Genomic DNA, 27,740 nt, shown 5'->3' with positions numbered 1-27,740 from the left:
TCGGAAAAATGGTCAGAAAACTGTAGGAAATTTCCTACGAAATTGTCGGTCGGAAAATTTCATCGGAAAAATGTGGTCAGAATATTGTAGGGCATGTGCTACTATTTTCATTCCATTGTGTTTAGAAAAAATCGCACCTTTGTCCTACGAACAGTTTTCTATCATAGTGATATCATAATCTTACGAGCTAGATAAAACAGTTTTCATTCAATTAATTTCAAAATTGAATAAATTCAGGAGGAAGACAAATTGAAAAGAGAGGGGCAAAGAAAGTCTTCCTAAAGATGACTAACCGGAAATTATTTATAAATAAATATGGAACTCGCCTTCAGATTAACAAACCCAGTTTTAAAAATCATTATTAATCGAAACCCATTAAATTTACCTGGCCTTTCGCATGGAGCAGCTAACGAACTACTAATCTACAATACTCTCGATAAGAGCTTACTTACAAAACAGAGAGAGATTGCTTGATTTTTTTTTTGTTATGAAGCTTATATATTTCTCAGTGAAGAAGAAGACATAATTTGGTGTGTTTATATATAGAATTCTGGATTAGATTGATTTTGAAACCCAAGAGATTTCTTGAACACAGATCCAGGAGGTGGGGAATGTGATCTTGTGCGACGATCTCTCCATGAAACCCATTCTCTGAGAATCGTGAAAACAAAGAGACTGAGTCTCACGGAAGCACAAGATCGAACTTGATTTTTTTTTCTGTCAACCCAACCCGATAACCACTGGAGCTCCGACTTGAGCCCACTTCTCATTCACACCATTTGATCTTACTAAGCCCAAATAACTTTAAGTAAAAATTTGGTTCAACAGATATAACCCGAAACAAATATCTTTTTGAAAACCCGCTTATCTACTCGTGCAGCTGACTAACTCCACCGCCCATATATGTTATGAGGTGCGTCAGCCAGACGAGGCGGCTTTAGGTCTGTGATTTCTCTCTCCTGGTTAGGGATGTTCATATATCAAACCAAATCGAACCAAACCAATCTGAACCAAAATAGATCAATATGGTTGGATTTCAGATATAAATATAGTTTATAGAAATTTTAGGATTAGGTACCATATTTCAAAAAGAAATTTCATAATCTTAATGGATTTGTAATATCAACAGTGTCAAGATTCTTAGGGAGAAGAATGGTGTAACAATGGGTTTGTGAACATTGCTATAAGAGAGGGTTTGATTGAATTCTTTTTTTTAGATTACTGTTCCCTCTCAGTAAAAAGAGAGAGTTCTAAAGAAGTTAAAACTAAAAGATACAACCACTGAATCATGTTTATTGAAATTGTTTTCTAAGTTAGTCTGAAGTTCCGTAACATTAAACTGATATGTATAATGTTTTTTTTTTAAATTATGAATTGAGTGCATTTTAAAATTAATATCTATGAAAGAAAAAATGTTGTACGAAATCAAATAAATAGAATTTGAAAAGACTTAAGTATTAAAAAATATATATTTGATAAAATTAACGGTTATGTAAAAAGAAAGTACCAAAAAATTAAAACTAAAAAACACAATAGTAAAATCGTAGTTTTTGTTGTTGTTATTATTAATAAACTAGTACCTATAGCCATTTTTCTCATCTTTTAACCAAAATACTGTCTTATATCACAGTTTACTTTTGAGCTTTTAATTTGTATATCTTAGGGTAGGATAACCTAAAAATATTTTGCTCTCATTCAAACTTCATAGATTGTTTTATGTTTGCTTTTACATGTCTTTTCAGTTTGCATTTTGTATAAATTATTATATGAAAAAGCTAATGGGTTCTGATGTTTTCACTACAAGAAAACAATTGTTTTCCAACGGTCTGTTACGACGGTTTATAAATCGTCACAAATATACAACGATTTTACGACGATTTTACGAGAAAAAAACAAAACGTCGTAAAACCGTCGTAGAAAAAAATCGTCGTAACATCGACGTATAATTTACGACGCTTTATGACGATTATACATCAATAAAGAGAGATTTGATATTTATTGCAAAATCTTCGTAAATTGGATGTAACACTACAACGAATATACGACGATCCAAATCCGATGTACAGTTACGACGATTTTACGTTGACAAAGAAGGTATGTGAAGAACATTTAAAACATGTTTACCTAACTAATGTCGATGAAATATTTTATCACACAATCGACGTAAAATCGTCGTAATATGAAGGTTGGATGTAAAAGCGATGTAAAAAATCATCATAAAAGCGTCGTAAAGTCCAAATTTTTTTTTATAAATACATCTTCATTCCTTCTTTCATTCACAACACATCATCATTCAAACATAAGAGCATCAGCATCCTGGAGACCCATTTTAGGTCTCTTAAGCCTTAGTATAGTGTTGTAAATCCTGATATATTGGGTTGTCCATTGCTGGAAAACCGAATTAGTAGTAATTTCTTTGAAAAAAATAAGTAATAATATTAAAAGGTTTACTCCATTCACGCGGCTACACATGACACAAGAGTCCGTCTCTTTTATTGTCTAAACAATAGAAAGAGATAGTATTTTTGAGTTATTTTCAAGATGTCTATATACGAGCTAAGAAGCTGGATGTATATGCGTAAAGATTTAGATGGGGCGTTGACAGAAGAATTCAAGAACGGGTTAGAAATATTCATGTATCAGGCCACAAATACGGAGAAAACGAAAGATAGCGGGAAGATGTTTTGTCCTTGTTTGAAATGCAAGAAAACAAGGTATACACTAACCAAAACCGTGTGGACGCATTTATTAAATAGACGGTTTATGCCAAAATATTTTGTTTGGTATCTACATGGAGAAGGATATGGCAGTAATACTCATTGAATGCTGGTAGTACTAGTAATTATCAAAGTCATGTTGATTTTGATGAATCGAATTATCGTCATCAGCCTAATCAGTATCAACCTGATCAAGGTCTAGATCATGATAGGATGCATGAGATGGTGACTGATGCATTTCATGAAATGCGTACTGGTAATGCTGTTGAGGAACCTAATGTAGATGCCAAACGATTTTATGATTTGTTAGACAATGCTAATCAGCCAATCTACAAATGATGTAGAGAAGGTCTATCAAAATTATCGTTGGCAGCTAGGATGATGTCAATTAAAACAAATCTTAACCTGGCCGAGGTTTGCATGGATGATTGGGCTGATCTTCTGAAAGAGTATCTACCGGAGGATAACTTGGCAGCGGCAACATACTATGAAATACAGAAGTTGATTTTTAGTCTTGGTCTACCTTCAGAGATGATAGATGTATGTGTTGACAATTGTATGATTTTTTGGAAAGATGATGATCAGCTGGAAGAATGTCGATTTTGCCAAAAACCAAGATACAGGCCGCAAACTTGTGGGCGTAAAAGGATATTGTATCAACGTATGTGGTATCTCCCTGTAACTGATAGGTTGAAACGGCTTTATCATTATGAAAAGACAGCTGCATCAATGAGATGGCATGAAGAACATACACAAGTAGATGGAGAAGTTGTTCATCCATCAGATGAAAGGCATGGAAACACTTCAATACGGCATACCCAGATTTTGCTAAGTTGAAACGGAATGTCTATCTTGATTCGTGCACTGATGGTTTTAGTCCATTTGGTATGTCTGGTAGACAATATTCATTATGACCAGTAATCCTAACCCTTTATAACCTTCCTCCAGATATGTGCATGCAAAGGGAATTTCTTTTCCTTAGTATTTTAGTTCCAGGTCCCAATCATCCGAAGCGAGCTCTCGATGTATTTCTGCAGCCACTTATACATGAGTTGAATCAGTTATAGTATACTGGCATTTGCACATATGACTGTTCAACGGGAATTTTTTTTTACTATGCGGGTTGTGCTTATGTGGGCAATAAGCGATTTTCCCGCTTATGGTATGCTATCAGGATGGACTACACATGGGAGGTTATTTTGTCCTTATTGTCTTCATCGAACTGATGCGTTTCAGCTAAAACATGGTAGAAAAACCTGTTGGTTTGATTGTCACCGGAGTTTTTACCGGATAACCATCCATATCGGAGGAACAAGAGGTTATTTAGGAAGAACAAAAGTGTACATGTCCCTCCACCCATAAATTTAACAGGAGTTGATATACATGCGCAAATCGAACATTGGGGGGCAGAGGAAACAATAACGCGTGGGGGAAACTAGCACACTCTTGCAAATATGTCTGAAGGTTATGGAGTTCATCATAATTGGCACAAGAAAAGTATCTTTTGGCAACTACCCTATTGGAAAGATCATCTGCTCAGACACAATATTGATGTCATGCACATTAAGAAAAACTTTTTTGTTAACATCATGCATACAGTTATGAACGTAACGGGAAGAACAAAAGACAATGGTAAGTCAAGATTGTACTTGCCTGATTTATGCAACAGAAGTGAGTTGCATATACTGAGAAACGGGAAAGCACCAGTTCCTGTATTTTGGTTGAGTGCAGATCAAAAGTCAGCATTGTTCAAATGGGTTTCATCTGACGTTAAGTTTCCTGCTGGATATGTTTCTAATCTTTCTAAATCTGTTGAGAATGGGGTAAAGTTTTCAGGGATAAAAAGTCATGACTGCCACATGTTTATGCAATGATTATTTCCATTTGCATTTGCTGAACTCTTGCCCAAAAATGTCCATGAACCTGTTGGAGGCATTGGTGCTTTTTTTCCAGGATCTTAGTACACAAACATTATCAGTTGATGTAATAGCACAACTGACATCGAATATTCCAATCTTGTTGTGCAATTTGGAAAAGATCTTCCCGCCATCATTTTTTGATGTTATGGAACATCTTCCTGTTCATCTCCCTCACGAAGCAGAGCTCGGTAGACCAGTTCAGTATAGGTGGATGTATCCGTTCGAGCGTTTCATGAAACATCTTAAGAGTAAAGCCAAAAACCTAGCTAAAGTGGAAGGTTCAATTGTGGCGGGTAACTTGACGCAAGAGACTTCGCACTTGACTTCGTACTATTTTGCACCAAAAGTACGAACATGCAAAAGAGCTATTCGTCGATATGATGATGGAGGAGTTGGCCAAACATATGCAGTCGAGGGTGTACCTGATATATTCTCGCCGATCGGACGTCTTAGTGAAAAAATTGAAGGAAATTTGGTGGTCCAATGAAAAAGATTATCACAGTGCACATACATATATCTTGCTAAATTGCGAAGAGTTATCATCGTACTTATATCCTGTCAGTCTTAGTTAATTATTAGTTGTTTTTTCAGCACATTCGTTGATGAGGTTAAAGAATGCATCTCTAGGGTTTTTGAAACTGAAATCAATGATCGTAAAGATCAACACTATGCTCAGTGGTTAAAAGCGCAAGTACGTGTAAAATATAAATTAAAAGACTCTGATATATATCAAACATATATGGTTGCATGCATATTTGCAAAATCAAGAAATTAAAGCAAGATTTTTTCTTATTAGGTGGACCCGAATGATCCGGATGAATTTCCAACATGGTTCCGTGAGTTACTACTAGGTCTGATGGCAAAAATAATGACAGCCTCCATGTATTTCACTCGGGGCTATGTTTTTCACACATATCATCACCGTGCAAAGCGGGCAACAACTAACTATGGAGTTTGTGTGAGGGGTGAAATAAATTTTTATGGAGTTCTGCAAGAAATAATTGAAGTGGTGTATCCTGGATTGTTAAGGCTGAAAACTGTTCTCTTCAAATGTGATTAGTTTGATCCAACTGTTGGTAGAGGGGGTATGTCTAAACAAGTTTGGAGTTGTTGACATGAACAAATCACGACGGTACAACAGGTTTGAGCCATTTATATTAGCTTCTCAAGCAGAACATGTCACATTTCTGCCATACCCCCGAGTTCGAGTAACAGGAATCTCATGGTTAGCAGTACTTAAAGTGGCTCTAAGGGGCAAAATTGTAGGGGTTGAGGATGTTTTACTGCAACAGGACACGTACGTAGATCTGACTGAACAATATGTTGATGAGAAGATTTTTTTAATTGACCCTCAGAATAGGCAAGTTGAAGTTCTCCCCGATGATACAGAATAAGAAGGTGATGAGTTTGCTGAATCCGATGATGATGATGACGATTTGGCGGAAGACAACGCAGATGGTGAGGAAGTACTAGAAGAAGATGAATCTGATTGATTTTCATGTATTTTTTTAGGGAATGTTTGTTATTATGTAATTTGTTACTGTGTTTGTTTGAATTTTTTTTAATAATAACTATAACCATTACGGCGGTTTTACGACGATTTTTGTAAACTCTAAACCCCAAGTTTAGGTCTTATACCATGAATAAATAGTATATGAGTATTACGACGACTTTACGACGATCCGTCGTAGTACGACGAGTTTACGACGATCTCCCAAAACTATCGTAAAATCGTCGTAAGGTTCAAATCCAAGATTTTGAATCTTTTATATCTGATTGGTTTTTAGCTATTTCACAAATGTTTTTGATAGGTTATCTTATTTGATATGAAAAGTATTTAATCTGATCAAAATCAGAAATTTGAAAAAAATTATACATATTTACAAGTTCATGCATGTTTTTGTAAATGTTAAGTAAAAAGTTATATTATAGATAAGATGACTTAAATATTTGTTATCTCATATACTAAATCAGTCATACATGTAAAGTGATGAACCTATTGTTATATGTTAGTTTAAAACAAGCTTTGCGTTGTCCTTAATGCAATAAGCCTTTTGAAATATTTAGGGTTTGATAACTTTTTTAAACACCATCGTAAAACCGTCGTACAAGCGTCGTAACATTACGACGGTTTTACGATGAATGTTCATTCAACCGCCGTTAAACCGTCGTAACGTTAATGACGATCATACATATGACAACCGTTGGATTGGCTCCAGATCCGAGGTACGAGGGTATAAATGTTGGTCTATTACGACGGTTTGATAAACAATCGTCGTAAAATCGTCGTAATGCTCAAACGCTGTGAGCAGGACACGTGTCGTGTCATGCACTGGTACGATGGTTATACAACCAAATCGTCGTAAAACCGTCGTAACGTTACGACGACTTTACGACGATAAGAAAATCTATATAAGAGACGCGAGTTTCCTCCTTCATCGCTTATTCCTCACTTCTCTCTCTCTACAAATACTCTCTCTCTCTAGCTCTCCCTCCTCTCCTTCCTCTCTAGCCTTAATTTGTAAGTTTTTTAAAAAAGTTTTTTCATTATAATTTATATTTCGTTTAAATTTAATCCTTATATAGATATAATTAGGAGAATTAGTTAGATTCAAAATTTAGATAGGCCCGGACTTTAGAAATAAATTATATAATTAGTAATTATATTTAATTTAATTTGTAGATTATTCAGATGGCTCTCCGGACCAAGAGGTTCTACTACCGGGAGATGGTTGATTTGGACGTACCGCTCCGTCCGCCTCAGCTACGGGGTCCGCCATCCCGGAGTCCTCGGGAACACAACGTACGGTTTCGAAACCGGTTGTTGTACCACAGCCTGCACCGCCTCCACCAGCACCAGCCGAACCAGCAGGACCAGCACCAGCCGCAGCCCGGATACAGCCTGAACCATATGCCCAATTTACGGTTGAGGATCTTTTACGACAATCGAGTCGTGGGAGTATGAAGAAACTCGATCCGGATCGAGCTCCGGGGACATTTTGGTATGAATTTTATTTTTTTACAAATTTTTATTTAAAAGATTTATTTTTATAATTAATTGAAATATCTAACCAAATTTATTTTTTTCCTAACTAGGTTTACGACCAACAACGCAGTCGGTCGTAATGTTTCCGACATCATCAAGGGGTTCTTCATACAACACCATACCAGCTGGAAGAAGCTGGATCAGACAACTATTGACACTTGGTTCAAGTGTTTCGCGGTAAGTTATTTAAAATTACGATTTATATTATTATTTTTATTTTTTACAATAATTACTAACTCTTTTTTCCGAGCAAAACTGGCATTGTGAAACTTCCGCACACGAACGTGTGAAGGCGGCCTTCAAAGAGAAGGTCAAGTACCGGCTCAACAGTACCGTTTCCGACTAGAAGCGGAAGTGGGAGATCGACGGCAACAAGGCCAAGCCGGCGCCAATGGCCGATACCGCCTGAGAGGGTCTGGTGCACCATCGGTTGACCCCGCACAACCAGAATATTGCCGTCAAGTGTTCCACGTCCAGGTATTTTTGTAAATTAAATTAAAATGTTTTTAATTTATAATATTATATTGGTTTAATTACAAATCTAATTACTATATTTTTCAGGAACGCTACTGACGATGCGGGAAATCCACAGAATGTCCCGCACACTTCTGGCCATATTCCTTTCGCCGGAAGACGACTTATGTTGGTAAGTTTTTATTAATAAGTTTTTTTTCAATAAACCTTATTTGTCTTATTAATAATTTCAAATTGATTTTGTAGGTCGAAGAAAAGGGGGGAGAACTTCCTCCGATGACGAAGGTCTTCGCCGAGACCCATAAGAATAAGGACGGCGAATTCACAGATCCTCGGGCGGAGGAGATTTACAACGCCACCTGTGCGCGGATCGAGGAGCGGCAGACGCAGCTCACTCAGCAGGCGCCTCCGACGTTTCCCGGAGATAGCTCGGTCCAGTCCACCCCGACATTGATGGTGGCGGAGATGGACCAGATTTTCGAAGATGTAAGTCTAATTTACTTTATTTTTCTTATTTAGTTTAGTTTTAACTTTATATTGTACTGTTTTACATAAGTTTTCTACATTTTTTCAGGTTGCCCCTCAAAAGAAAGGTCGGGTTTTAGGGATGAGATCCATCCGTGATACCCCAGTCGCTACGGCGACTGGTCATGTCCGGGCAGAGGATCCAGTCGTTATCCGCCAGGAGCTCCATCAAATGCAAACGCAGTATGAGACGAAGATCGACCAGTTGTACGGTCTCTTCGAGATTATGGGAGCCGACAACCCGTTGCTCCAGGCGCAGTTGGACATGTTGCGGGCAGCTGGAGTCGTCGGGGTATCTTCTTCATCCTCTAGGAGGCAACCACCGGTGCAGACGGACGAGGAGATGTTCCGGTCTCTCGGGGTTGATCCTCCTAGAGCTGGGGATCAGGCGCCGGAAGCCTCCAACCGAAGAGTCGGCAAGGAACCTGTGGAGCAAGATGGTGATCCGAAGCAGGACAATGCAGGGATAGACGATATTAGTTTAGAGTTAGATATTTGATAGGTTTTTTTGTAATTATTATAATTTTTTTATTTTAAATTTTAATTAAATTTTAATTTATTTCTTTTTTAATTAAATTTTAATTTGGATTAATTTTTTTTTTCATTTATAAAAAACGTTTCATAATCATCATAATATATTTATTATTTATTTAATAAATCGTCGTAAAATCGTCGTAATCCATATAACCCAATTACAACCAAATATTCGTCGTATATTTATACGATGTATATACGATGAATATATGTCAGTGTTTTACGATGGTTTTACGACGAAAAGAAAAAAAACTATTACGATTGAATTACGACGAAATATACGTCGTATATTATACGGCGAACCTACGTCGGTTTTTAACGACGATTTTACGACGGTTACGCTGAAAACCATATCAAGGCAAATCGATGTAAAGTCGTCGTAACCATTATAACGCTATGACGCTTTTACGACGTTCACTTTACGTTGATGTTACGACGATTTATAACCGTCCTAGATTGTACGACGATTTTACGACGAAATGTCGTTTACGACGATGAATTTACGATGATTTCCAAACCGTCGCTAGTTCGTATTAATAGGGCTTTTATAACAGTTGTACGTTTCGGCCGTTGTAAAATGGTATTTTTTCTTGTAGTAGTGTTTGAACTATTATTTGGGGTATATAAGTTTTAAACTTTTATTTTAGGAAAATTAGTTCTTCAACTTATGGAAAGGGCCGCATAGTATTATATATCGTCGACCCAAATGATTATTTCAGATCCTCACATCTAAACACAAACGCATGAATCATGTTTGAGACAATCGAATTCATATTGTTATGCCTATCTTTGAAGATATATCAATATATAATTAGCGCCTAGAGGAGTAGAGAAGATATGAACAAACAAATAAAGGGTTAACGATGATAATTTCTTTACTAAAACACTAGTTTAACGCCGAGTGGTGACAAAACGACAATTCTAGCATAATTCATTTAAGCTATGTCTTGGTCCCGCATAATTAATTGCTAAACCGGCACCATTAATCCCTAAATCAAATGGTTGACACCTGTGTGACACAATGTAAATAGGTGAAATTGGTGTAGGGCACTCTTTTCGCGTCTTACATTGAATCTATTCTGGATTTTACTCATGGGTTTACTTTATTTGCCACCATATTGATATTACGTAGTAATGTTCTTATCTTTCCCATTTTGTAACCAAAGTCTTTAAATAGTTATTGGTCAAATATCATATCTGTTACACCAAAGTAGCACTTTTTTCTTTTTTTTTGTCGTCTCACCAAAGCAACACTTAAAATCTCAAAGTATACACATTCTTCCTTATCCAAATAACTTTTTGTAAACCTGAGCTCTTAATCCTTGACTCCTTGTCAACACACACACACACACATACATAGATTCATCAACAATATGTTCAAACAAGAGCTCCATTACACATTGGTATATATATAACTCACAGGATATGTACATCAGATTATCCCATCCCCGGTTTAAATCTGTTGAAGAAATTAACCGCGACGCAGCCTAAATTCATAGTAAAAAAGTAGTAAGCTGTACACAAACAACGAAAAGAAAAGTAAGTCACCAAACATTAGAAGAAAGCTGCTTCTGGTCTTCTGCTGCTGCCACAACAACAAGAGGAGTCCTACACAGTGGGCAAGTGATGTTCCAATAGTCTATCCATTTCTCCAAGCACGTTTTGTGAAACAAGTGTCCACATTTCAGCTTGTTAATCTCTGAATCCTCTTCAAATTTCGACAAGCAAACCGAGCACTCGTTGTCCTCGTGTTTCTTGCACCTGCACAAGCTCTCGTACCTCAGAGTTGGAGTCTTGTTCCTAAACTCCTCGAGGAAACTCTCCGGGTGGGAGACACGGAAATCAAATGGCTCTGAAGCTGGGATCTCTGAAGATGCAGTTACTGAAGAAGGGGAAGACGAAGACTGAGAGAGACGGATTCCTAATACGTGAAGGACTGATCTGACAATGCCTTTGAAGATGGAGATTGATAATGCTGTGTTGACTAATATCACGCATAGCATTCCTTCTGATGGACCAGGAAGGCTTGATAGACCCATCTTTTCGATTCCTGGATTGCTTCAACGGGTTTTGTCTTCTCGTAGTCTCGATCAAATCTTTGTCAAACAAAGGGATTTCGTCTGAAAAAATCACCATTATGAGCTATTATTAGTACACAATACAAGAAAGCTCAATAAATAAACTCAAAATCTATGAAAGATTTAAAGACATTACACCCAAAGCACATAGATTACAATGAGAATCTTGGTGGGTAGAAAGTATAGTAGTTACAAAAAGAATCAGCTTAGGAAACATTTGGAAACTTGAAACTAAGTCTGTTTAACTCTATAAAGCTAATCTTATCATTGACTCAAACTAGACCTAGCAAGACTCATCAGAGGATATAAATACACTGAGAGGTCTCATATGATTCCAATAAAATAATAAAAATTGAAAGAGAGACTAAAATTCTTGAATTTACTGACAAGAAACCCTTTCAACTTAGTTCCAGAGATGATTCTATTTAATCAAAGCTCATGTCAGTGAATCATACAGTATTTGGCTCTAAATCAAGAAACGTGGATTTAAATCTCTGACGGATTCAAGACAAATTTGTCTAAGTAATAAGGAACAATATGAAGTATTCTCACTCTGATCAAAACATTTGAGATAATCAAAGTTACATAGAAAAAATCATCAAGAAAGTAAAAAGAAAAGGAACTAAAATCCTTCATCTCTATTCCTAATAAAAATTGATAAAGCATCAACCTTTTTTCTAGGGGCCAATTACAGGAAACAATCAAGGTTAAAAATTTGGGAAAGATCGAAAATTTACGAACCTGGAGTCAAGTATGAGAGACGATGATGATCACCGATTTGGACGAAAGATGAAGTTTTTATCCAAGTCTTGTGTGCGTTTTCTAATGTTTGGGGAATCTGAAAAGTGGAGATGGGTTTTGTTTGATTAAAGACAATGGAGCTTTCTTCTTCCAATTGGTGTTTATAAATAGCAAAGCAGATCAAAAGCTTTCCAATATCTTTTAACCAGAGAAGCCTTAACTATGGTTAGTCAATCCAGTTTCTTATATTTCAGCCTTTCAGGTTCTTGGATTTAACCATGGTTACTTTATATCATCAACTGTACTTCCTTTGCAATATTTTATTTTCCCTTGTTTTCAATGTAGTATAATCATACACTCCCCCAAAATAATAATCCATGTTCCTAAAAGGAAAGATATTAATAAGTATAGTATATAGTTTAGTGATTTGTATTAGACTTTTAATGTAGTTGCTGATTCACCCTTTATACATATTATTAAGAAAAATAAAATAAATAAATGCTTTTGGTTATTAAAAACTCTCTCCATTTCAAATTGATGAATGTTTAAAAAATATATATATTTTAAATAAATATGCTTTTTGTCATCTTTCTATGTAATGTATATTTTTATTTGATTCTTATGTTATACCATGTGTTTACTGTCAAAAAACAAATTTGTACAATTAAAAATTGTAATCATATACATAATTTTGACAGTTTTTTTTTCTATCTACGATCATTAAAAGTTATACAACTAAGTTTGTCCAAGTAATTAAGTATTAGTTATCAACGAAACACATGATCAAAACATATAAAATTGGAAGGAAATAAATAATGAAAACATACAATCAATCAAACATAAACAAAATATTATAATTTATAACGATAAGATTCAAACAAAATGAAAAGCTAAGTAAAGTAAAAACTGAAAAACAAAATTTTCTCAAAATAATATGATAAAGTGATAAATGATGATGTTTTCTTCCAATAAAAAAACATATAAATAATACAAATGAAGATGAAAAATTACAACACAAACTAAAGATATTTCTCTTTTAAATCATTTTATTTTTAGTTTTGAAATTTTTTTTCATTTTTCTATATTCTTCAATGGAGATGGTGAGATTTTTACCAACTGTAGATGATTAATTCATTTCACCATATTACCACTATATTCTTCAATGGGTTTTTATTTAAGTCTTGTGTTTGTTTTCTGATGTTTGGGGAATCTGAAAAGTGGGGATGGGTTTTGTTTGATTAAAGACAATGGAGCTTTCTTCTTCCAATTGGTGTTTATACATAGATTAGTTGCACCAGAATCTATCTTAGTTACCCCTTGAAATTAATTTTAGCAAACTTAAAGTTTTAAATCATAAATACAAGGCCTAAACATGACATAAAAACGACCCATCAATTGCAATAGACGATATATCGTGATTTCGGACTTACCTAACGGGAGATAACCAAAAAGGAATGTATTTGTCCCAACAACATACAGTAAAACTTCTATAAATTAATAATCACTATAAATTAATAAATTTTACTAGTCCCAAGTTGGGCCAATGTAAAAATCATCAAATTTGATAAGATAATAAGATAATAATTTTTTTGAAATCTTTATGTAAATATATGGTCCCAACAAAAACATAAATTAATACTTATATATATTTATACAAATATATGTAAATATAGTATTTTAAAATATGACTAATGTGTTTGCTTTTACTTAAGGTTGAAATCTCATTAGATCTTATTTATTTAATTATTATATCAGTAGCTTTTATTGATGTTTTAGGATATACATTCAATTTATGATAACTTTAGTGTGATAATTGATTTTCTTATCTGTAAATGTTTTTAAATGTATTGTAGTGTTATCTTCAATTTACTCATCAATAATACGGATAGTAATCATAGTCTTTTTATAAATTTTAAACTTATGAACATGTATATTTTTACATGGATAATTCAATATGGTATTAAAAACTATTTTATTGCGATAGTTATGATTGTTAAACATAATTTACATTACGAAATTTGTTAAAATTTTAAAATATAACATTATTCCAAAGAAATATTTAGAAAATTATAAGCGGAAAGCAAATTTTCTCTATAAATTAATAAAATAATTATTAATTTATAGATAAATTAATATCACGATAAATTAATAAAATATTACGATCCCGACATTATTAATTTATAGAGGTCTTACTGTATATACAATTGCAGTACTTACTGGACGTTAAGAAAATGAGTGCCTCATGAGGGCTATTGTATGATGTGGAGATTGAAATTATTATACTCAAAGTGACTAAATATCTGATGTATTGCTAGATAATTCTTTCAAGCGATTGACCAAAATATGAATTTACCCTTATTGAATCAAAAGGTAATGTTACTCCAGGTGACCTAAAATTTTCCTATTTTATGCTCATATCAGGTTTTGGAGTTTATATAAATGAGCCTTCATGGGTTTCAAACATTCACTAATTCACAAAATTAATAATATTGAAACTCTAGGCAAAGAGTATTCACTTCAATCGTGCAAAGAGTATTCACTTTAATCGTATATTTCTCTAATTCAAACATTTTACGAATTTATTTTTGATTCACTTGCAATTTACAACAGAAATAGATACGAAATTATTTCGAAATTAATAAAATAACATAACTTTAGCCATTTAAAATGGCATATGTGCAACTGTGTTCTCATATTCAACACTTTTACAAATCTATAGGCTAAAAATATATTTGGATCAAAATAGAGCAAAAATGTTGGTTCCAAGCTATTTTATTTAAAGATTTGGATTACACCAAAAAAGAATTGTAACAGATTAATTATATTATTATTATTTTTAAATATTGTTAAATGTAATAATCAACAAATAATAATTAATTGAATTTAGAATCTAATTAACTATAGGAAGTATAGTTATGACGATTCTCAATTTTCAAATTTAAATATTTGATTATTTTCATATATATATATAGTGAAGCTTAATCTAATCCTATTTTCATATGTATTTTAATATATATGTTTGGTTGCTAAATAACAACATAATAGTTAAATTTAATCAAAAATATTTAATATCTAAATAGAGGGATCTTTTCTGTAGTTCAATAATCTTGGATGAGTAAAAACCCTTTTTAACTTATCTTTTCAGCGTACCAAATTATCGTGATTGGAGCTACGGATTAAAAATGATGACTACCTAAATACTAAACACTAAGAACATCTAGAACCGATAACAAAATGTAAAATGAAAAGAAAAAACATACAAATGACTCAAACACAACACATCACCTAACCCAACAAAGGTTTTAAAGTCGTCAAAATCACTTTTACTAATATGCACGTTTAAATTGATCTATGTTCAACGCAATGATGAATTTGACTCTCTTATATTTTTTATATTTTTTGGAAAACGATATATTTCCTCCTTAGAAATATTATATAGTAGTAGATCCACCCAAGTTTTCGACCTCAACATAAATCCTCTAATTGGAAAATTTAAAACATATTTCTCCATAAAATGAAAGTTTTAAACTTATTTATCTATCAAATGAAAGTTTAGAACTAAATTGCACACAAACCACAATTAATTTTGGTTTATTATATACCAATCCAGTGCTAACCAAACAAATCCAAAACTAAACCAATTTCAACCGAATTAAACCAAAATCAAAATTAAATCAAAACCAACCTATGTTCTTTGTTTCACGACCCAGATAGCTCCTCCCAAGTCACGACAAAAATTGCTTGTCTCCGGCGGTGGAATCAGTACGGAGACAGAGACCCAGAAACGACAAGACAATTCGACGAGAATGAAGGAAAAAGGATGGAGTGGTCGAAGCCGAGATGGCGAAGGAGATGATACGGCCCAGGTTCTCCGTGAAGCTGTTGAAGAAGGAAATCGAAGAGAGGATTCCATAGCGGCTCTAGATCACCAAATTCAAACACCAAAGCATCGAATCCCTTTTTTCTTCGCCGCAAGAGCAAACACCAAACCTCTGATTCCACCTCCAGCCACTAAAACCCTCAGTTTCTTCTTCTCTTTCACTATCTCTCGTTTCTCTTCCTCCACTAATGCCGTCCCCGCCTTTGCTCCAACCAAAGCTCGACGGCTCCTTAACCCAGATAATTCTCCTCATCTTACACCAAACGAAAATTGAACTAATTAAAACTGTTTTGCGACGAGATAAACACATGTGCCTTCGTGAAACCAATCTAGTTCGAACTGAATCTGATTATCGAAGTTATGTTAAATAAACTTAATCAATTTGACTTTGTTGAAGCTGGGTTAAATCGAATTGATTCAATGTGTATGTTCAATCTCAATCCCTAGACTTTGCGTTCTCTTACTTTTGTTACCAAATCGAATTGCTTCAATACATGTAATTTCTTGAGATTCGTAGCTGGGTAGTCTTCTTTCGAAGAATTCTGGGTTTTTTCAACGAGAAAAAGAGAAGAGGATATAGAGCACCCTTTGGTCATAATAACTCATAAGGTCAGTTTTTCATATCATTGGGTTTTATTTGGTTTAGGATTAGGTTTAGTCGGTTTGTTAACCATAACCGATAAAATCAAATTTTGTGTGTAAATAAATTTAAAACTTTTTAATTGGGGAGAAATATGTTTTAAACATTCTAATTAAGGAATCTATGTCTAGATTGAAAATTTGGATAGATCTATTACTAATACTTCCGATGGAAAAATAGGTCGTTTTCCCTATATTTTTAGTTTTTTACTAATGAGTTTTGCATTAGGAACGTTTAAAATCCCATAAAATTTTACGAGTTTGGTGGCCACTGCTTTTCTTAGTTTATATTAAATATTTAAATTGGATGATAGTAGGAATGGTGGAGAGCTATTGCTAAATGCCATAAATACGATGAAATCACACAAGATACGAACCATAATTTAGTAGTATTATTGCTCTGTCTTAAACTAGTATTTGAGTCTAAAAATTGTCTCACAAAAAACCGACATAAGGGCTATAGAATTGATTCGAAAAAAAGTGTTATGAATTTGCTTTTGTCGTTTTCTTAATCGAAAACAAAAAAAACATGTCACGACACATTAGTTACATTGTATTGAGTAAACCTCACGTTGGCCATGTGTCCTCTCTTGGGACCCCATAGAACCTGTGAGCTTCATGTTCCACAATTTGTTTTCTTTTGTTCATTTACTTCTGTCTTCTTCTTCTTCTTTTTGAATTATTTTGATGTGAACACCAAATTGTAATTTGGCATTTTCTCCATATATAATGTTATTGTAAGAATGCCACAACGCTCCACATGGGTCCGACATTATCGAAAAAAACATTTTCTAACCGCTTTACAAAAGTTTGGATGGAGAGAGGTAATGAAAATGTTCGGAACTAATAATATCGTAGCTTAGGTTAGGATGGCCCAAACAAAACGAGGGGAACACACCCAATTAACAAATTTTATAGATTATTAGATTCTAGCACTAAGTTGTAAACTAAGTATACTAACATTATGACTATATTTGTAGGAATCCTTCTATTATTAAAGCATAAATCACTGCACCAATTATATAGTGGTATATATAAACATAACCTAAAAAAAAGCAAAACAAAACCATAAAGTGATGAAAAAAAGGAAAAGCTTAAAACCCTGATTTTAAAAATTCTAAAACTTTTCATTCAAAATCACCACAATTCCACTACTTCTGAAACAGTTAGTAAATTACACAATCACATCACAATTATAAACTTTTTCATCTTCTATATAACTTTTTATTTGCTCTCCCACTCACTCTTTTCTTCTTCATGATCAATTTTCTATTTTTTTAGTTTTCAATCTCTTATTTTGTTGTTTCTTACCAATCACATATATATTTTTTAACTCAGTTTTGATGAAATCTCTATTTTTTCAACTGATTTCATATAGATTTACAGAGGAAAAAGAGAACTTTACTCATTCACAGAGCAAATTGCAGAGTCGGGTAAGATTCTTTATAGCTAAGAACATCTCCAATGAAAGATTATTAGAGCAAACTTTCTTCATTTTTTTTTAAAAGAATATTCCCAGCATATTCTATCTCTACTTTATTATTAATTGATAACAAGATCCTATACTTTTCAGTTTTACAAACTTTCACTTATTTATTTTATTTATAGCAATTTTTCAACCAAATTATGAATTTTAAATTAAAAAATTTGTTATATAAAAATATTAGTTTATGTCATGTTAAGTTTTATTAGTTATAATTCAGTATTAATTATGCATTTTTAATTTTGTTGTTGGCTATGTTCTTGTATTTTTTATTGTAATTTTTATTGTATTTTTACTTTATAATTTAATTGGAAAAATTTATAGTTTTAAAATTAATTGGGTAAAAAAGGCACATAAATTTTGTTTGGGTATAAAACTAAACATGTAAAAAGTTAAAGATATATTTTTTAAATAAAAAAGTGCACATTCAAAAAATGAAGAAATGAACAGTATTCCTTCATATTTCTTCATTTTAAAGATGAAATTGAAGCACCATTGGAGAAAATTTCTTCATTTTTATCTTTAAAATAAAGGAAATTGTGAAATTTGAAGGACCATTGAAGATGCTCTAAATATTTGATTCATTGTGTTCAGTAGAAACATAGATTTTTACAATGGTTTGAATTACTGTTTTTAATTGTTTTATTTCAAGTTTCAACACATTCACTTCCAATTTCATGTGCATTTATTTATCGGCTGTCTATTTCCAACTCTGAAAAATGTGTTACCAATATAATGTTCTATTTTTATGGAAACAATCATTCAAATGAAAAAACTGACCAGTGCGTAGTATGGGTAGTAATACTAGTGAATGATATATTTCTTCAGAGTGCAGAGCACATATTTATACAGAAGAGGAAGATTACAATCATAATACAGAGAATGAATGAAATATACATAATTCACTACAAAAAAATGGAGCTACTGTGACTAAATTTTGATACGGAAATAAATCGTCATAAATTTATGACATTTTTTATACAATATTGTGACCAAAGTTTTATGTCATGAATGAGTAACTGTTTCGTCATAATATTTATGATGATCTAAACCGTAGCTAACTTTTGTCGCAATTAGTGACAAAATTATGACAAAAGTAGCAGTCGTAACAACTGTGACAATATTATGACAAAATATTTTATCACAACTTAGTTACAAACTTATTATGGATTGATCAGTAGCAATTTGTGACGATATAATGACTAAACGCTAGTTGTTAATATCTACAAATCAAAGAAAAATAAAATCGTAAAAAATTGCAACTGAAAAGTGTAGCAAATTCGGCTCATTTCTAGACTGATGTACGAACATTTTATTCAGTAGTAAGTTCTAATGAATTAGCTCGTTTCACATTTTTGTTTCAGAAGAATATATATATATATATATATATTGACGAAGTTGTATAAATCCAAAGACTGATATTATTTGTCTATAAAACAAGTTCTTTTTAAATAGATTTTTTTCTTTCTAAATAGATTTTAAACATTTACATTTACTATGCTCTCAATCTCGATCAAACTTTACAAGCTAGAAAAAAAGATCTATGATTATCTCTTTTTTGTCAACTTATCCACGGTTATATAACCCATATAACAATGGTGAATCATGATTATCAACAAAAATATTCCAAAATATATGATAAGTACCAAAGTTTAATTATTTGATAAATGAATTTATAAAATGCTGGTAATGTAAAAAGAAAAACAACTTAATGTTGGTTTAGTGAACATTAAAAATATCCAGAAAACAGAGTTTGCAGATATGATTAGTCTTTTTTATGATTATAAGCTAATATATATATATATATATATATATGGTTTTTTACAAAGATGTACATAATTTATTTTTGTATTTTTTATGAACAAATTAATAAGAGAGAAATTAACTATTTATCATCATTAATACAAATAGTAATTAATTTTATGTGTATAAATAAGAAAGCCCATTAGCCAAAATTTTATATGTTAATTAGTAGAACCCATTAGCCAAAAACCCTTAGACACAAAAAGGAGTGTGCGTGTGTATATATATGTGTATAATTTCATTTGACAGAAAAGCCACCGCTTTACACAAAGAGAGAGAGAGAGAGAGAGAGAGAGAGAGAGAGAGAGCATGTCGTCGAGAATAAATAGTGAAAAAATCTTATCTTCGCCAGTGCATCATCCACCGTCGCCTATGTTGTTTGGTGTGTTTCTCGCTGTTGGGTCCATAACAAGGACAGGAAGGAAGTGATCTTGTCGGAGGAGGAGAAAGAGGAAAGCGTGGTTTGGGCAATGATCTGGAGCTCTATAAAGAGCAGATCGGAGGTTCAAGGACAGGCGGAGCAGATCAGAGCCGATTCTGAGAAAATCATCAAAGAAGAAGATGAAGAGGAAGAAGAAGACAGTTCAACATAGGGTTTTGTGAGCGAGATTACGGTCAGATCTGAGCAAAATAAGATTGGACAGAAAGCGGGTATGAATAGAAGACATATCAGGGAAGCCACCAGGGTTTTATTAACCGCCGACTAAGTTAAAACCTCGTCGCCACACTTTTTGCTTCGTGCACAAGAATCAGAAGACGCTGATAAGAACCACAAAACTCCAATTACACTTTAACATGAACCGCAACCGTTTTCTAACATCAGCAGATCGCCAAACGCCCAAAGCCGCATATGAGAACAGTATTATTTAATGTTTCCTTTTGTAATTTATTTTCAAATTGTTAGTTTAGATTTTGATATAATTTTTATTACTGTATACAATTATTACGTATGTATGTTTTTTTTTCTTGACATACTTTGGTTTTTAATATTAAAAATAACTGTGTAAATTGGTGACAAATTTGAAATATTGTGATGATAATTTAGTGAAGAATTCTACCAAATTTAATATGGTAAATCAGTAGCTATTTAAAAGGAATTTATGATGATAATTTAGTGATAAAGTGTGACAAATTTGAGACTGAAATAGTCACAAATGAAGACGTATTATTGATCACCTTTTAGTCTTCACTTGTAACAATTTGAGACTAGAATTTCGTCGAAATGAGCAACGGAATTATGACTTATTGATAGTCACATAATAAGACGATTTTATGAGGTTATTTTTAGTAGCTAATTGTAATAATTTTGTTACTTGTTTATATTGTTACAATTTATGACGAAATGATTACTATTTAAATTCGTAGCAAACACTGTGACGTTTTTGTTACCAAAACTTTTTTGTGACGATCATATTGTTACTATTATCAAATCGTTACAAAGTCGTCACAATATCTTTATTGTTACGAAATAATATTTATTGTGACCAAATTTTTTGTCACAATATAACTATTTTCTTGTAGTGATTAGAGGGATTGGTATAAACTTAATTATAGGGATTGATGATACAATTTCTTTAATATGCCCCCTCAAAATGGAGGAGCTTTGACGACTCCAATCTTGGACGTTAAAGTAGAGAATAGACCTCTAGCAAACGGTTTCGTCAAAGCGTCAGCAAATTGGTCTTTCAATGAATCATGTGCAACACGGAGCTGACCTGAAGTAATCTGATTGCGTATAAAGTGATATTCTAGTGCGAGGTGCTTCATAAGTGAATGGAAAACCTGGTTCACACATAGACATGTAGCACCAACGTAGTCACAGTAAATGACTGGAGGAGAAGATATGGAGATTCCGAGCTCATCCAGAAGTGAACAAATCCATCTAATTTCTGCAGGGGTGTCAGCAACAGTCCAGTACTCGGCTTCGGTTGATGAACAAGTCACTCCTTTCAAAATTTTAGATGACCAAGAGATAGGATATTTTCCAAGATCAATAATGTACACATTTGTTGAAACAAAATCGTCTGTATCTCTGGCCCAATCGGCATTAGAATAAGTGGGAAATTGCTCATTTATTCCTCAACTATTTGCAATTGGCATAAATAATCCTCAATTATCGTGATTACAAAAAAAATTCCTCAATTTAACGTTGACCACGCAAAATTAAGATTAATATTGTCAACCGTTAACTGAGAAAACGGAAGACATTACATTAAATCTCGTTAACTTTTTATGAGTTTTTTATTTCATAGTGTCAATATAGTTGAGGAATTAATTTGCCAAATTAAAAGTTGAAGAATTAATCTATAAAATTATAAAACTTGAGGAATTAAATGAACTGAAATTTAAAAATATACACATAATTGTTAAAGTTTATTCATAAAAACGGTGAAAATTATTACATAGCACTAAGAACTATTGAATGTGAAAAAATTATTAAATGGTTTGTTCAAAACAATTTTAGTAATTTTCTTTTAACATTAAAAACTATTAAATTTGAAAAGAGAAAAAAATCAAAACAAATATATAAAACTATATAAGAACTTAACCGATAAGTTTTTACAGTTACAAAAACTTTTTTTTTTATTTGACGTTATTAATAAAGTAATCTTAGTTGAATCTCTATTGTTCATGCATGAAAGCCTAAATTACTTGGATCTTACCATCATATTTTTATAGATGTATATAGTCAGATTCGAGCGGTAAAGAATGTGGGATAAGTCATCGCTTAAGATCAACTATTTTTTTTTATTTCTTGTGAGCCACATTTTTATTTTAGATCAGTAGTTTATAGACTATAAAATTACTGTATGTTGTAAAGTATTGTTTTATAATTATAAAATCTGATTTGTAGCACATGAGTACCATCTAAGAGCTACAAAAAAATTAGAAATATATACGTTTGTTAAATTAATTTCTAAAATTCTTCGTATCTTTTTATGTTATGTAAATTTTGTTCTTTTTTTTTGTATTAATTATTTTGAAAATAGATCAGAACTAAACTGTTTTCAAAAAATAGAATTTATCTGTTTTTTACCACATGATTTTTTTTTTGCAAAATGCTACATTTTTTTCCCAACTTGACCTACCATTTTTATTAGACCAGAGCTATATATAGTTTATTTGATTTTTTTTGTACATTCAATAGTTTGTAGTGCTACGTAATAATTTTTTTTAACAGTTATGTGTATATTTTTAAATATTAGATCATTTAATTCCTCAAGTTTTACAATTTTACAGATTAATTCCTCAACTTTTAATTTAGAAAATTAATTCTTCAACTTTATATTGACTCTGCGAAATTAGACTCATAAAAAGTTAACGAGATTTAATGTAACGTCTTCTATTTTCTCAGTTAACAGTTGACTATATTAATCTTAATTTTGCATGGTCAACGTTGAGTTGAAGAATTTTTTTTGCAATTACGATAGTTGGGGATTATTTATGTCGATTGCAAATAGTTGAAGAATAAAATGAGCAATTTCTCCAGAATAAGCATGAAGCGAGCTTGGATTATTTTTACTGAAGAAGAGACCATGAGAACTTGTACCAGCAAGATATCGTAACACTCTTTTTGTGGCTTGCCAATGTTTTGTTGTTGGTGCGTGCATGAACTGAGATAGTCGATTCACCGCATATGAGATATCCGGTCAAGTGAATGCAAGATACTGAAGGCTTCCTATGATGACACGATACTCAGTCGGATCAGAGAGTGGGGAGCCATAACGGAGAGACAATTTTGGTGTTGTTGCCATAGGCGTTGTAACAGGCTTGGCGTCCAACATTTTGCAGCGAGTGGGAAGATCAAGAATGTACCTTTGTCGAGTTAGATGGAGACCTGAACTAGTGCGGTGAGATCAATCTCAGAAAAGAGTTGAGGTCTTCGGGGTCTTTGACTGAAATTCTGGTGGCAAGAGAGTTAAGCGTTTGCTAAACGAGAACTTGATCGTTGTCGGTGATGATGATGTCGTCAACGTAAACAAGGATATAAACCAGACTGGATCAACGATTGAGGATGAAAAGAGATGTATCGGCGAGTAAGTTTATGAAGCCAGAAGATAGAAGATGATTGCTTAGTTCCCGATACCAAGCCCGTGGTGCCTGCTTCAATCCGTATGCATTGTGTAATCTGTAGACATGGTGAGGATTATCGGCATCAACAAAGCCAGGCGGTTGTGTGGTGTAAACTTTTTCTTGTAGTGTGCCTTGGAGGAAGGCGTTGTTGACGTCGAGTTGTTTTATCATCCAGAAGCGACCAAAAGGGATGTCTAAGACAAGATGAATGGTGGTGGATTTGATGACGGAGCTGAAGGTTTCAGTATAATCCACAGTAGGTTGTTGAATATAACCCTTTGCGAAAAGTGTTGCTTTGTACCTGCAAACAGAGCCATCAGGAGCATGTTTAATAGTAAAAATCCAGCGACAGCTAATAACATTTTGGTTTTCATTAGGTGGGACAAGTGAATATGTGTTGTTGCAGACGATGGAAGTGTACTCCTCAGACATCATAGCTTGTCTAAAGTGGATCAGCAAGAGCTTGACTGAAGGTTTTGGAGTCTGGTCGAGATATTTAGAATAGGTAATAGCGTTTTTGGTGTTTGGTTTAGAAATTCCTTTCTTGGCTCGGGTGGTCATGGGATATTTGTTTGAGTTAGGTGGAGGTGGTTCGATGGTGGTTTGTGGAAGAAATGTTGGAGGAGTAGAATTTACGGTAGTGGTGGTGAGACGACGAGGTTAAGGTATAGATGGGCCAGGTGGATTTGGTTGAGTATTTGTTAATGGTCTTAACTGTGTTTGGGCCTATGAAGACAAAACTCTGTCGTTTTGTTGTGGCTGGGAAGAAGCGGTGTCTGTTGTCGATGGTGGGGAGGATGGAGATGACGGTGATGGATTGCTTAGATTTGTTGGTGATGATGTGTTGGCGGCAGGAGATGAAGGTGGTGAGGATGGAGTTGGATTTGCGACCGTTGGTGCCGTCGGTGAAAGAGTTGGGCTCAAGGGTATTTGCGATGGAACAGCGGTGAGAAGTGCTGACGGCGTCAGAATCACAGAGATGAGAGGAATCCAATCGGTGATTATTACTGCAGCATCAGCAGAGTGTGATTGAGACAAAGAGTGGAATGGAAATGTTTGTTCATCAAATCAGACATGGTGAGAGACATAGAGACGATTTGAAGATGGATCGAGGCAAAGGTAAGCACTTTGGGTTAGGGAGTATCCTAAGAAAACACATGGAGTTTAAGCTTTCTCTAGTTTGTGAGATCTGTAGGGCCGTAACCATGGAAAGCATTGGCAGCCAAAAATTTTGAGTTTGGAACAATTTGGTTAAGATGAAAAAGAAGATGATAAGGAGAATATAGAGATGGAGCAGGAGTGGACATATGGTTTATGAGATAAACAGCAGTGGAGAAAGCAAAAGACTAATAAGTGTTTGGGATTTTGGCATGATGAAGGAGAGAAAGACTGGTTTCGACAATGAATCGATGACGGCACTCAGTAATCTATAATGTTCAGGCGTGTGGGGTGGTGTTGTGAGATAGGTAATACCTGCGGCGGAGAGAAGCTCCCGGAGGGCTATAAACTCTCCACCATTATCTGAGAAATTGTGCATATTTTGGTTTAAAATCTGTTTTCGGTAAGAACTTTGAAACGGATAAAAGTTTCTTTGAAATGGGATTTGAGTTGTTGAGGATAAAACCAAGTGTAGCGAATAAAATGATCTATGATTATCAAATAGTGTTTGTATTTGTCAACAGAAATAATCGGAGATGTCCAACGATCAGTAAAGATATTGGAGGGGTCTAGTAGAAGAGATTGAAGTTTGAGAAAAGTAAGTTTGAGACTTTTATTGGAAAGACAATAAACACAAGACAATAGTTTTGATAAAGATTCATAAAATGGTAATAAAAACTTTAAGATGATACTTTTGAGAATGGGAAATGATGGATGACCAAACTTTGAATGCCAATCAGAAAGGGAACTTTTTACAGTGGGAATTGCGAAGAAAGAAGCTGCTTGGTGATTGGCAACTCATATAATTCTTCATTAGTACGACCTTGGAGTAATGGAACCCCGAGTTCAGATATTTTACTTGAAAATAAGCCGGGAAAAATTACACAGAAAATTTATTAGTATTTCATAGCCGATACACATAAATAAAAATTTTCTGAATATCTGGAATATAAAGAACATTGGCAAGAGATAAAGGTCCGCAATTAGAGGAAAGAGAAGTGAAACCAGTATTGGTAATAGAAAGGCCACAACAATCACCAATGAGGACTTCTTCACCGCCATTGTATGGCTGATGCAAAGACAGGTTGCTCAGGTCGGAAGTGATATAGTGTGTTGCACCAGTATCAAGGATCTAAGGTTGAGAGCTTTTTGCTGTTGTAAAATTAGCTCGTGGAAGCCAGAGTGATGGAGGATACAGTGGAGTCTTCAGCAAGTCTTTCTGAGATGATTGTTGAAATATGGTGAGCTGGGAATATCTCTTTGCAGAGTGACCCTGAACGCCACAGATCTGACAACGTCCAAGGTAAGACCGAGAGCTGCGGTTACCATCGTTTTATCGATTGTTGTTCCATGTTTGATTCTGACGATGGTTCCCTTTTTGTTGTTGCGACGTCCTGTAATTGTTGGTGTAGTTGCGGTGATGGGAAAGGACAACACTTGAGGCACAAGAGAGGATGTCTGGAGCTTAGCCTCATGATTGAGAAGCTTCTCGTACGTGGAGTTTGGTGATAGTGGGTGGGATATCACGACTCTATCTGATCAACGATAGCTTTGTATTCTTCAAGAAGACCTGAAGAACGTAATTCACTTGATCTTCATGATCAATAACCTTGCCGAGAAGAGCTAGTTGGTCGAAGCAAGTTGTCAAGCCTTGGATGTATTCGTCGATGGAGCAGTTCGCCTTGGTCCAGTTTTTGAGTTGATCTGTGAGTTGGATCTTATGACATCTGCTGGGTTTAGCATACATAGATGCTAATGTATCCTAGATCTCCGCAGCGGTGGACGCACGAGAGAGGAGGGGTTGAATAGGGACATATTTGGTTTTGATGCAGATCTATCGAGGTTATTTGCCAGATTGTATCCATCAACAAGTGCGTGAATTTGGCAGCTCCACATCAAGTATGTGGAGGATGTCAGTTTAGTGACATTTTCCATGTTAATGTTCAGAAGAATGGTTGGTGTAAGAAACACAGTGTCGGCAGAGGTTTCAAACGTCGGGTTTTGAGAACTGTTTTCAGAGGTTGCCATGGAGGAAAAACAGAGAAGGACATGAGAGATCTGAAAAGAGAAAGAAAGAAGAAGACAGTTGGAAAAGGAGAAGAAAAACAAAGAAGGTCTAGGTATCTTGTTTTGATACCATATAGAAGTTGTAGGAATAAATGATATATTTCTTCAGAGTACAGAGCACATATTTATACAGAGGAGGAAGATTATAATCATAAATACAGAGAATAAAATGTACGTAAATTATAAAGATTAGTATAAACATAATTGTAAGGATTGATGATACTGTTTCCTTAATATATGATTGATAGAACATAAATTGAAAGTATACTATCAAATATAAAAAAAAATAAACAAGTATCAAAATTAGTTTTTTTTTAAAAAATTTATCTAACCATTTTTATTTGATTAGTCGAAATATGTCATGCTTTAGATCCATCTCAATAAATTGTCTATTATTAACATTCATTTTATCCTATGAAATAAGTCAATAACAAAAGTTTGGATCACCTCTATTGCCTTTCTTCATATTATAATTATAAAAATTGATTGAATAACAAAATAAAAACACCTCACTAGACCAGACTGTAAAACCTAGAACATACAGTCTTTGCAAAAACGGTTTTACCTTTCATTAGGAATCATTTAAACAACCTTCTACAGAA

At 33.8% G+C, this 27,740-nt stretch overlaps 1 protein-coding gene across 1 annotated transcript; it reads right to left on the bottom strand.

The window, feature by feature from the left end:
- Window positions 1-10,506: 10,506 nt before the first annotated feature.
- On the bottom strand, window positions 10,507-12,209 carry LOC18014141 (probable E3 ubiquitin-protein ligase XERICO). Its single transcript, XM_006418536.2, has 2 exons — window positions 12,035-12,209; window positions 10,507-11,335 (listed from the first exon to the last, which is right to left on the bottom strand). Exon 2 carries the CDS (start codon window positions 11,252-11,254, stop codon window positions 10,760-10,762), a length of 495 nt encoding a protein of 164 aa, XP_006418599.1. The 5' UTR covers window positions 11,255-11,335; window positions 12,035-12,209; the 3' UTR covers window positions 10,507-10,759.
- Window positions 12,210-27,740: the final 15,531 nt, after the last annotated feature.

The sequence above is a fragment of the Eutrema salsugineum genome, unplaced genomic scaffold (assembly GCF_000478725.1).
Source record: "Eutrema salsugineum unplaced genomic scaffold, Eutsalg1_0 scaffold_4, whole genome shotgun sequence".
NCBI classification, from domain to species: Eukaryota; Viridiplantae; Streptophyta; class Magnoliopsida; order Brassicales; family Brassicaceae; genus Eutrema; species Eutrema salsugineum.
This window is presented reverse-complemented; position numbering and strand designations above follow the sequence as displayed.

Coding starts and splice junctions, on each gene's coding strand:
- LOC18014141 (XM_006418536.2), bottom strand. CDS start 11,254: ATGGGTCTATCAAGCCTTCCTGGTCCATCAGAAGGAATGCTATGCGTG.